This window comes from Falco peregrinus, unplaced genomic scaffold (assembly GCF_023634155.1).
Source record: "Falco peregrinus isolate bFalPer1 unplaced genomic scaffold, bFalPer1.pri scaffold_72, whole genome shotgun sequence".
Taxonomy (NCBI): domain Eukaryota; kingdom Metazoa; phylum Chordata; class Aves; order Falconiformes; family Falconidae; genus Falco; species Falco peregrinus.
In genome coordinates, this window is record NW_026599632.1 from 167,431 (window position 1) to 180,000 (window position 12,570).

General features: G+C 48.8%; 1 protein-coding gene across 1 annotated transcript; it reads left to right on the forward strand.

Annotated features, from left to right (window-relative positions):
* The first annotated feature begins 703 nt into the window (after positions 1–703).
* Positions 704–11,682, forward strand: LOC129783622 (hydrocephalus-inducing protein homolog). Its single transcript, XM_055793553.1, has 3 exons — positions 704–1,041; positions 8,316–8,440; positions 11,006–11,682. The coding sequence occupies exons 1-3, from the start codon at positions 704–706 to the stop codon at positions 11,302–11,304; spliced, it is 762 nt and encodes a 253-aa protein (XP_055649528.1). The 3' UTR covers positions 11,305–11,682.
* The last annotated feature ends 888 nt before the right edge of the window (positions 11,683–12,570 follow it).

Here is a 12,570-nt window from a genome sequence, read left to right on the forward strand (position 1 = left end):
AGAGGGGTTTGATTAAGGCATCAGCCAAAGCTGTCTCTGTGTCCCCTGGGGCTGGGGTGAGATGTAAAGGGAAACTGAGATGAGGCAGAGGAAGAACTCTCTTGAATTGCAGTGCAGAGCTGGCGTAGGCTGCTGAGGGCAGGGGTGGAGTTGTTAGCGCTTTGAAGTACCTGTGAAACATCTCAAGGGACACTTTGGGTGCAGAGCTGAGCCAGCTCTGGTGTGGGGAGATGGATCAGGTGGCTTTTGAAGGGTGCGTGTCCCCAGCCTTGGCCCTGTAAGGCTGTGGGAGCGGGTGAGAAATACAGCTGTACCCTACACTCAGCTGGCATCGCAGCAATTACCGTGTCCAGCTTGTGAAGCATTTCCCCAGCGACTGACTGTTGATCACGTATGTGGTGAAGTCCTTTTGAAAACGTACCTGAGCATCCCCTGCCAAGCTTCAACGAGGTCGCCGCGTTGCTGGCTTTGAAGTTAGTGCTGTGGCACAGCTGGGTTCTCAGTGGTGCTTCCAATAGTCTGCGGTGGCGATTGAAGCAGGTTCCATTAGTGCTGTGATCCCTTGCGTGAAGCGACTCTGTTTTGGTGCCTCGGAATCAAAGCATCAGATAATTGTGGTGCTGCCAGCTTGCTGCGAAAGCGGGTGAATCAGTGGGCTTGTTTCTTCTTTGCAAGTTAACAACCCTGTGCAAGTCATGCTGGAATGAAAGGTCATGAAGGTAAAAGGTACTATTATTCCATTATTGAACGCTACTGCAACAGTCCTAGAAAACAGCAGTTTTTCTTCTGCCGTGGGAATGGTGCTAAATGCATTGTGCTGAGATTGTTTCTTTCCCTGCAGGATTATTTCCACGAGCTCATCTGCATCACAGAAAGGGAGAAGTTTGTTGTGCCAATCCGAGCTATAGGTGCCCGAGCTATCCTGGACTTCCCCGACCAGGTGAACTTCTCAGCCTGTCCAGTCAAGTACAGCACCCAGAAAACGCTGCTGGTTCACAATGTTGGTAACCGGGAGGCCCGCTACTGCATCAGCACGCAGAGGTAGGGAGCTCATCTTTTTTTGTGCAAAACACTGTGGCGTGATAATATAGTTGGGAAACAGCAACAAAAAGGAACCGGAGCACCTGAGCTGCCGTGCTGCTGCCATGGCTGGAGATGGGCAGGGCACGTGGGTTTTGCTGTTGATTATAGTGTTTGAAGCATGGCGCAACCTCTGCTAAAACCCTGCAAGCTGCAGAGTGGAGTTTTATAGTGCAACGGTGTCTTCAGAGCACAGTCGTGCAAGACTGATTCTGTTAGACTGAAGGAGCAATTGTAAGAAGGCAGCTGGACTGCCCTCGGGCTGTGGAAGATCCTGCGGGGCAGACGACAGCTCTAGGAGCTCAGTTCCTGCAGACCAAGGGCAGTGTTAAGAAATGGGCAAGCTCTGAGCTGGTGGAAGAGACATTTAAGAATTTATCAGCAGTTTGTCTAGAGTAGCAAGTGCAATTGGAGATTGCAGATCAAAGCAATTGGTATCGAGACCCTGACAAAAACAGGGTGTGGTCCAGAACCTGGTTTTCCAGTAGGTTTGATCTGGTCCCTGGGATCCAATATTCTTCAGCAGAATGAGCTTGTAAGTGGAGATGAGCTGGCAGTGGCTTCAAAGCTGCACTACAGCCCCAAAGAGGAATGCCTTACAGCGGGGGCACAGGCCAAAGATGCAGCAAATACCTGGTGCGTGGGTTGGGAGCCTCTTGTAGAGCTTTGTCTCTCTCGGATCTCCTGGAAAGTGCTCTAGCATGCTGTAGTAGCCACCACCAACCTCCTTGATCCTCAGCACCTTCTGAAATGGTTATGTGGCCCTGTTGGACAAATATACGCGTTCCTTGGGAGGCCACAAGCACGTGGTATTTGGGCAGTCTCCTGGTCAAGTGCCTGATGTGTGCTGTGTCGTGGACAGCCTGTACTGTTCCTGTTGGTCTGAGAAGACAGTCACTGTTTTTCCAGTTTGCTGAACTGCACCTGCAAGGAAACCAGTTCAGCTGGCTGGTAGTTAACTCCAAGTTGCTTGGTCCCAGAGGTCTTGGTGCAGGAGCTGAGGTCCAGAATGCAGCAAAGACCTGCCATCTGCCTTAGTGCACCTGAGTTGCTTCAGTTTCTTCCCCAGGAAAACAAGTGTCAAGAGAAGGATCTTTCTTCTTTCTCCTGGGAAACATGAGGGTCCAAGAGTCTCCTACCAAAGCCTGGCAAGGCTATGGAAGCAGGCTTCCGGGATGCTATTCAAGCAGGCTGCTGCTTTTCACTGTGGAAATACGTAGGCAGGACCTTGTAAATCCCTGCACAGCTTCCCTCTGGGATTTCCAGATCTAGTCGTCACCACCAAAACAGATACCCAGTCGTGTCTGGCATCTCTTGGCAATGTCTTTGCCAACTATTCTGTTGAGTGATACAACGTGTGTTGAATCCTGCTTGATATGGATTTTATGCTGAACTTCAGCAATTAAATTTTTCAGTCCTGATTTGCAACAAAGAGATGGGAAGCGTTACAAAAGCTTTATTTCATACGACACAAAAAAAGTAGAATTCTGAATAACTGGATTGCGTGTGTGCAGAGATCAAAAGCTAGTAAGATTTCCCATGTCGGATGAAGGCATCAGTCATTTTGTTATGAACTTTTGAAAGCCAGTTTGAAATTTCAAACTGATAATTTAAATCTTTGAATATAATCAGCATTTTATTCTAATGAAGTTGCCTCCACTTTCATTCAGATTTCTTTTTATTTACTCTGAAGTTCCTGTGTTTCTGATCTTTTTTTTTTTTTTTTTTGCTTTAAGTGTTCAGCAAAATGTCATAATGGATTCTTCATTGGGAACTTTCTTAGAGGTTGAGTTCCTCCAATGCCTGTCTGTCTACCATCTGCTTGTATATATGCACAAATGTATAGGAAATATGAGAGATTTGGGGACTATGTGAAATGGAATTGGGCTGATTGAGAAGATAAACGCGGAATAACTTTAGAAGGGACCTCTGGAGATCATCTGAGCAAACACGGTGCTCAAAAAAGACCAGTGTCAAAGTTCGATCAGGTGTGTACACAACACGAAAAGTAAGAACAGGTAATACCAACCTTGGTCTGTCCTCCAGGCTGTGCAAAGCCCTTTATCCCAGCATCTCCCTGTATGTTCTGTGCTGCAGCTCTAAGCTACAGAGAGTAGAAAGGCTTTTTGTGCCCACCAGCCTGTACTGCCAGGGATTCTTCCACCCCGAATACACGTGTTTGCATTTCCCATCCCTCGGCTGCATGCAGTTCTGCTGTGTCCCAGTGAATGGCAGCCCAGCCCTCCAGTATCTGGACTGTAGTGCCCCAAGCTTGTATCCCCCACTCAGAATCCAAGTGTTCCCCCCCTCTTGACCAGGTCAGCACATTCCCTTGCAGCCCGAGAGCAGAACCCCCACGTTCTTTCTCCCTGTGCGATGAGGCCATGGTGTGCCAGGAGCGGTTCTTCCAGCCAGTGCTGGAGACTGCACTGTGTAACAGTGGGTTCCCTGCTGCTTGTGCTGTGAGAAGTTGCTCAGGTACCTGCCCCAAGGTCCCAGGTGAGCTCAGTGGCTCCAGCAACCCCAGCAGAAAAGAAGTGGCTTCCCAGCTGGCTGGGAGTAGGCTGGAGAGTCAGAGCAGTACACTGCTCCACAGGTGAATAGATCATTAGCTGGCAGTTGTCTTTGAACAACTCTATTTACAGAGGCTTTCATGGGAGAGACCGTTTTCCTCCTGCTGCCAGGGGATTGATTTCCCTGCGATCGAGGCTATAACCAAGGCTGCATCATCATCAACAAGAGGGGTAGTTTTTAGTTTAATGTCATAAATTCTTTGGAATGACTCCCGTAATAACTTGCTGATTAATTATCATCACAAACACTTAAACCTGTGCTTTGGAAAAATTAATGAGTTATGCTCCCTTTCCTGGAGAGCTTAAAGTGTGGATACGAGAGGCAGTATTTAAGAGTGATGGCATAGGTGGTAGGGGAAAGGAGTGCCAGCCTTTACAGACTTAAATTCAGGACTTTTTTAGTCTCTTCTTATTTAGCAGAGAACTTAAGCAGCTTGAGCGTGTGCTTAAGTTTTGCTGAGTAAGGATGTAGCGTTGTGTTAAAGCCAATATTAATATCACATAATAGCTTTGTGTGTTGCTACATATAAGCATGCATGCATGGGAGAGGGGCAGGAGGCTTAGTGGAGTAGAAGGGAATGAGAGATCGAAGTTTATAGACCATCAGCTGACCTCTGTGTCCTCTGCACAACTGAAACTTCTGTCTCAGTTGCTGCAACTTCTGCCTTCTGGCCTGAGCGAATTCAGGCTCTTGCCCCTTTGCAAGCCAGCTGCAGGTGCCACTGCTTCCTAGTCCAGTGTGCTGCTCCTGTCACTTCTCTCTGCCTCCTTTCTCAGGATTCCCATCTCTATGGAATCAAGCATAACCTACCTGCCACATTCAGTGCATTTCCCAGCCCATCTCCAATGCTAACCTTTCCTCTCAGTCAGTTCTGAGAGCTCTGCTCTTGCATGGAATCGCTTCACGATGACATTCCTTGCCTCTTACTCCTTTATCTAAGGGCTTTTTCTGTGGTGTGTTTCACTGCAAGGCAGAGCTCTCAAGTGAATCCACGGGGCCAATTCAGCATCGTTCTACTGTTGCTTGTTCAGAGCTCTCCCTTGCTGTGGTACCTACCAGAAAACATGGCCCCATTTTGACCCCTTTTCATAAAGGGGGGGGAAAAAAAACCAATACCAAAGCACTCCCCATTACGCAGCTTGGCTTTGTGCCTGCCCTCCCTGTGCATGTCCATACCCATCTCTTCCCTGCACAGCTTAGTAATAAAAAATAGTACTAGTATAAATATAGAAAGTCTCTTCCTGTCATTCTCATTGTTAAGGCTGGATGACGAGTTTCTTCTCCACGGCATTCAGGGAGATAAATGTCATTCCACTAAGTTTCAGTTGAAAATGGTGTCTGGAAGCAGATCTCAGCACAGCACTGCCTTTTCCTGACGTTACAGACCTTGTGCTACGCTGTGCTATGGGGTCAGAGAGGATCCGTCTGAGAAGATACATTAAGGAATGGCCCATCAGGCTCTGAAAGCTCAGGAAATGATCCTACAAGGTGCAGTGCTAGGAGCCCCCTGTCGTACCCATATACGACATCAAGGAGTGGGATTGGAGAGTTACCACAGGATGTACAAGGACAGGACAACAGAGCCGAGGTGCAGGGAAAGAGGGAAAGAGAGAGCTTGTGAGATGCTGCTGACTCTGTGCAGGATGTTTCCGGTACAGAGGTGGAGTCTTGGATGCTTTGACCTAACAGGCTGTGTTTACTGGAAAGGTTACGGTGCTTGACATTGCTTTTATACCATTACTAAAAAATAATGTATGCCAAGATTAAATGACCTTTGCTTTTTTTCCTGCAATAGGCCTTAGCTGACAGATGAGGCAATGCAATCACTGGTAATTTTACTGTCTGTCTTGGGGTTGGAGGCAACTTGTAATGAAATAAATTCTCAGAAATTCGAATGATTTTGTAACGAAAATTAAAACACCAGTGGACTAAAAATTTCTTCGGTTTTAGAAGAGAGGCATACCGTGGGACTTGAGGTGTGTTGCAGCCTCCTCGCACACTGCACTGACTAAAATGTATGGTTGCAGGAGAGAAGGCAGAGTGGTAGTAGGAGAGCCTGGGCCACAGAACTGTCAGCTTTGTTCACTTGTCAGTTGTGTTTCTGACTTGTCAGGAGTATTTTGCCGGTGGTATCCTCATGGGATTTAACTTTTGCCCAGCTGTCAGGATGAGGAGCTGATGCCTGGTGAAAGCAAGCAAGATGTAAATGTCAGAACAGATCCCTGTGAAATTGCTTACTATTCTGGTGTTGCTCCCTTTCTGCAGGGCAGTAACAGGCAAGATCACAGCAGGTTCTGGCGGGAAGGTCTCCCTCAGGCTGGTGCGGCTAGATGGGTTTATACAAGCTGGGGATTGCAAGGCACCGCTGGGAGATCTGGACCTGTGAAAGTTTAGATGTTGTACAACAAAGCAAACATACAAAGGGACATAGTTAAAAAGGATGTCAGAAGAAGAGCTATTAATAAACCTTCAAACCTTATCTTTCCTGTTTTTTCAGGAGCAGTAGTGATTCACTAACAGGGTAGATCTAACAGGAAAAGAATTATCTTAAAGAACAGCTCACAATTCACGGAGAGAAGGCCAGAGTTTAGCCTGCCAGCTTCATCTCTTGGCAGTGGTTTTCATTTGGCTATTAGTGTGTCAGAGACGTTACCTTAGCATCTCTTATCTGTAGGCTGCAGGGAACAGCTTAGTGATGTGGACTGAAGTTCAGAGTTCAGTTTAAGCATGGAGCTTACATCCCTCTGGGTCTTGGAGAACCAGGTCTACGTGAGGGATACCAAGCTCCTGCGACAACAGTAACAAAGTTGTCCCGTGGGTACAGCATGGGGTGGGAGGCAGGAGGTGCGGTGTCTGACTTGTGCTCTGTTTCTCAGTCCTGAGAATGAGTCCTGACCTCGGTGGGATCCTCTTCTTCTGATAATTTGAAGATGGGAAGATACCTTCTTTCTCAGGCATCCCCTGAAGTCATCCTCGGGAGTGTTATTCCCATCCCAGCTATTTGAGGGCAGGGGTATGCAGACATGGGGACGGAGTAGGAAGGGGACGGGATGGGAGGTAGTGCTAAGTGTGGTCCTTAACCAGCAGCTTTTCTGTTCTGGCAATGTTTCTGGGGGTGGAAAAAAAAAAGGGTGGGGGGAATTTTTCTGTGCCTTTCCCCCAGCAGGCAGTGATGCCAGCCAAGCACCAGCAGAGCCTTGCCCAGTATAAGCAGGCACAGCCCCCAGTGCAGGTGCAGGGCCATGTAGAGCAATCCAGTTCTGAGGCTGGAAGGGCCTTGGCTTTCCTCCTCCCTCCCAGGTGACTTAGGTCTAGTACGTAAACATTGCAGGCCCAGTGCTTCTCCATTAGTCACTGCCAACGTTCTTGCTGTTGTCATGGGAGCAGGTCAGGCCCCTAATTGCAGCAATATCTCCTTAATGAGCAGGAACTCCAGCAATGTCATCAGCTGTCACTGCTTCCATGAATGAAGCTCAGCTCGTGCATGGCTCCAGATTTTCTCATTATTTTTGTGTGCTGCATTCCCTAATCACTGGGAAACTCTCCGGAAGGTGTTTTAGAGGTGACAAAGTGACCGCAAGCAAAGCACTAAAGCCAGTAACTTTTGCTTTCTAAGTGAGGCTGTACAGGAGCCACAAAGCCCAGCTGCTGTTGTGCAGGAGCATGTTGCATCTGACTTTTCCCTGAGCGTTAAAGAACTGAATTACGTGTCTGTCAGCCGAGAGCTGTTTACGTGGCCACAAATCATAATTGCTAGTGTTAAATCCAAAGTACACCAACACCTTTTCATAATTATTTCCAACACGTTGCACAGAATTCCCCCAGCGGGCCAAGCAAACAGTTACCAAGCTTGGATTACAACCCAGAGCCCCAGATTGCATTGCTTGTGAATACACCGAAAAGCTCCTGTTAAACTTGACTCAATATGCTCCTGTTGATGGTGCTTCATTTAGCTAGAGATCTAATTGTTCAGGCTGTAAATGGGTACTCCTTTTGTGTCTTGTTTCCTTGTTATTGTATCACTCTAATGTGCCTTTGCACTCGATTTTTCTTTGCTTAGAGCAGCTTTCACTAAAACTCTGATAAAATGCACCCTTTCTTAGACAAAACCAGGATGCTTTCAAGTTAAAAAAAAAAAAAAAAAAAAAGAGAGATGAATTCTGCAAATTAAACTCCAGTTATTCTCTTTTCTTCAAGAAGAAATTCTCTTCTCCCTGTCTGATTTCCAGACTGCAATCTCACTGGGACAAGCATTGCCTTGACATTTGTATCTCCTGAGGTGTATAGGTGGCAGGAAAAGACGGATTCCTGAGGAAGTCTGTGTCAAGCTGTGCATGCAAATAACCCTCACCATCTCCGTGCCCTTCAAAAACCCTCCTCCGATCGTATCGCTAGCAGTCAGACTCTTGAGCCTTGCTGCAGAGAACTGGATGCAGGGTATGGGGGAGACGAGGTCGTTTTATAGCATAGGATGTTCTGAGGGCTGGAGCTCTTCAGGAGTCGAGTTGGTGGCTCAGTTTCTGATGCTGTCTGTTCTCTTTTTCTTCTGCTGACTGTGGTTTGTTTGCTTCTCGCTTGCACAGGTGAGCTGAAGTGAACGAGACAGCCACATAGTCCCCAAATGTCCCACAGTAATCCTGATGTGCCTCTCTGTGTTGCAGCCCTTTCTCTGTCGATCCCTCTGCTGGGACTCTTGGGATTGGTGATGCCGTGCAAGTAACAGTGGACTTCCACCCACAGAAGACGGGTGATTATTCCAGACCCCTGACAGTTCACTACGACACAGGTAAGTGCTGGACACTGCATGGTGCCCACACTCTGCGTCCTTCAAAGCAGAAGAACGTTCAACTTGCTTTGCAGACTCCTCTAAACCCTTTTCTTTCAAAACCTCTGCATGTTTTGGTGCTTCAAGTCAGGAGGTAAGGGGCAAAAGCTGAGTGTGCCCTTGTATGTGGCTTTGTCCTCGTCTCTCCCTGGGGGACGCTGGTGTCAGCCGGGAGCATAAGTGTGTCTCTGTCCCCGGTTCCTCTCCAGGAGAGCAGCAGTAGGGGATGCTTAGCAAAGCGTGTAGAACAGGCAGTGCATAAGCTTTCTGCCTCGTGGGCCCTGGAGTTAGCATTTTTTCTGTGCTAGAGGCTTTATTCACGTCTTTGTTTAATAGCTTCTGATGGTTTTACCTTCCAAGCCTTTGTCCAGTTACTTTGTGGGTTTGTAGCTATGAGCTTCTGTAGGGTCCTATGGCAGTACATTCCAAAGGAAGTACTTGGGAAACTGCTACTACTACGCTTCTGTAATTTCTGACTAATACTATTCCAGGCCCTTGGGTTCCTGTTTTATGACAAATGGTGACAAATTTTTCCTTGTTTACATTTTCCCAGGCCATTCGTGCTTTTACAAACCTACCTATCTCATCTGTTATTTCTAGGTTGAGGAATCCTGTTCAGTCTTTGTATAGAAGCTGCTCTGTGGATTGGAGAAGGGCAGAAAGAACGATTAAATGTCAAAGGCTTCAGCTTGGTTTTTAAGATCAGAACTATACCCATTATTTCAAGACCCACGTGGCCATGGGTTTAGACAGTGAGATCATGATAGTTTTCGTGGAGTTTATTTTGCAGTAGTTTGTTGTCTCGTAGAGCATGAGGTCATGTTTCTATGAACCGAAGCTGTGCACACTCGAAGCACTGTGCATGTCTCCTATTTCTTGAGTCCTGCTTCCTCTGCTTGCCAACGTACGCCAAGGATTCAGCAGAGGGGGAAGGCAATGCTCATAAAGCACACCTGCCTCTGTAATGCTTCTGAACCTTGGTTATTTTTGTATGCTAAGTTGTCCGTTCTAGAAAGCAGGCTGTCCAGTCATTGGAAACGTTGCTGTTTCTCGCAACATAACTCGTGTCTGGCCACGAATCCCTCCCACTCCTCCTCGGCTCCCTTAAGAGCAGAGAAGTCGAGGTTATACAGGCACGAAGGCTGAACTTTCCATGTGTGGAGATGAATGAATGGCTGCAGAGATCTATTTAAAGGGTGAGTCGTTCCCCAACCTCCCTCCAAGAGAGGGAGGGCTCTTTTTGCCAGCACGACTGTGATACTGCCGCATTGTGTCTGGCTTAGGGTTTAAGGAGTCCATCCAGTAGGCAGCCAGCTCTCCCCTTGTGCTTTTGTGTGGCAGCCTTGGAAAGGCAGGTCCATCCCCTGGCTGCCTTGCTGTAACCCGTGCAGCGAGGGGAAGGCTCTGCCTCGGCAGAGGGATGCTCTCCAGGGATGGCCGGGTCACTGCCCTTCTCAGCTGGGGCTGGCTCTGAGGCTTTAAACACGCTCCACAGAAGTGCCATTTCGATGGAGAATGTCTCGTGTTTGGGGTTTGCTTCTCACCTGGGAGGCCCTCACCTGCAACAGGCAGAGTAGGCTCGGTGCTCAAGTTTGAGCTTAGTTGACTCCTGGGAGTTGCTTGGTAGGAAGAATGAAGGTTTGGAAGCTCTGGCAGTGAGGGACGCTTTGGTGGGGGTCTCTTCTGGAGGGTGAAGTGCTGGCAGGTGCTCCAGCAAGACTCCAGGCGTTAATCGGCTGCTGTGCACAGCCAGAGACTCTCTCCTTTTCAGCTCGGTCTGAGGCGGAAAGCAAAGGTGTGTTCGCTCGGGTTGTGGGACAGCTTGGGAATACTCGGTGTAGACTTGCACGCTCAGGCATAGGCACCAGCAGGCTCCAGGCAGAAGAAATGGGCTTGCAGGGCTGTGATGGGCAGGTTGGTGTGGGCCGTGCCCCACCGGTCTCATTCTGACATATCTTCACAGACCCACAGCAAGTGAGGGCACTGCTGCCCCAAGACAGTGAAGTTTTCATCTGCATCCCATCCTGCCGTGGGCTGTCACTTTGCCTGTTTCTTTTTACGTCCCTCTTCTGCCTGCATGCCCCAGGCATCTTGTCATGTTGGCAACAAGGGATCAGGAGAGACACAACCCTGGTGGCGTCCTTGCAGGAGACTCTGGGCAAGCCATGACTGAGGTGGGCCTCCTCAGAGTCACCTGAATGACTCGGATGCAGAATTCCCTGTGACCCGGGTGGGATGGTGACCCAAAGGCCACCTGGGCACATCTGAAAAAGTCTGGTTTTTTAGGTAGTGTCGCCTTGGGGATAAATCTCTACAAGCCCACCCAGAACTAAGGTGCTTAAGGTGGTGCCCAGGACGTCCCCATGCTGTACACATGCAGCTCTTGGGATGCGATAAATGTATTGATCTGTGGAACTGCTCATACAGCTAAAAGCTGTGAGACTTCTGTTCCCTGTGGCTTCCTCCATTCCTCGTACTCCCGTCAGCAAGGGCGGTGAGCAATGTCTGCCTTTTGCTTCGTTCTAGGTGAAGATACTCACACAAGCCTTCATGGAGCAGCTGAAGATGTCAACATCAGGCTAGACAGGAACTCCTTGGAAGTTGAGAAGACCTACCTCATGCTGTCAAACCACAGATCCGTGGTCATCCGCAACCGGAGTAAAATCATAGCCCACTTCCAGTGGAAGGCTTTTCTTACTCAAGAAGAGGAGCATCAGGAGAAGCTGAGGTTCATTGGAAAGATTCCTTTCAGTAAGACACACTGCCCAGGGGTAAAACTACCATACGGCCTCAGAGGGATGTTAGTGGTTTTTTGGATGGTATAGGACAAATAAAGCATCCACAATATCAGGGTTTCAGGGTAATGGAGCTCAGTGCTTCCCATTCCAGTTCCATCCACATTCCAGCTGATGTTTTGGGAAGGAAAAGTTGATTGCAATGACTGCATTTCCTCAGAGAGCAAATTCCCATCTGTGGGAGCCCTAAATCAGTGAGGCCAGGTCCCTGGGCTCGCAGGGGGTCTGTGAGGCTGAGGAAAGTGTCGGCACTCCTTACCTGGGACGGCGTTGAGCAGTAGCACCTAACAGCTGCAGGCAGCGTACCTGTTGTGATATTCACTACAGTTTCTTCTCCTCCAGCTTTGATAGGATGGCAACCTTCTTCAGCCTGCTTTTGCAGTGGTGCGCAGGGCAGGGTGCTTTGCTGGCCCCGAACGTTGAGGCCATCCGGCTGTAGGATGCTGAATTGCCTCGCGCTGTCCCGGCTTCCAGCACAGCGAGGTATCCCTGCCCCTTCTCCGGGGCTGGGGAGAGTTCGGAGGTGGAGGGTTCTGCAGGGAAGGCAGGGACAGGACTTGGAAGTGCCTTTGGGCGTCAGCACCTGTGTCTTCACGGTGCTGAGAGGTGGGGCAGGCTCTCCAAGCTTTGAAATTCCGTTTGGGGCAGCAAGGAAATGCTTCTAGCCCAGGGGGAGGCACTGGAAGTGACACTTCAAAGCTGGGGTGATGTAGGGGGGTCCTTGTGTGACTTTTCAGACTTGGACGGCTGTAGGTGTATAGGAGTTAGTCTGAACCCAGAGCTGATCAGGAAACTGCCTTCAATTGGAGCACTTTTTAAGGGCTTCTGAGCAAATAAAGTTCAATGTAATTAGGTCAGAAAGGCCTTGAAGGCCAAAACTAGTTTTCCACTGTTCTCTATTTTTAATTATACAGTGTGTGACTTTGGTGCAAGCTCAGTGTACTAAAGGCCAAAATCTCATGACCTTCTCTTGGTACTGCCCGGCACCATTCCTTTCGCATCTCTCCGCACCTGGCTGTCTCAAACGGGACCCTGGCTGATCATCCCTCCCCTCAGAAGCAACCAGCTTTCCCCAAAGTTAAGAGGCTTATGATCAGGGTCAGGGGCAGGGGCAGGGTCAGGGTTAGGGGTAAAGGTTAAAGTCAGGGCCTGGGTTAGGGTTAGGGTCAGGGTCAGGGTTAGGGTTAGGGGTTAGGGTTAGGGTTAGGGTTAGGGTTAGGGTTAGGGTTAGGGTTAGGGTTAGGGTTAGGGTTAGGGTTACGTACATGCCATGCACAGCTGAGGTTTAGAGTTGCT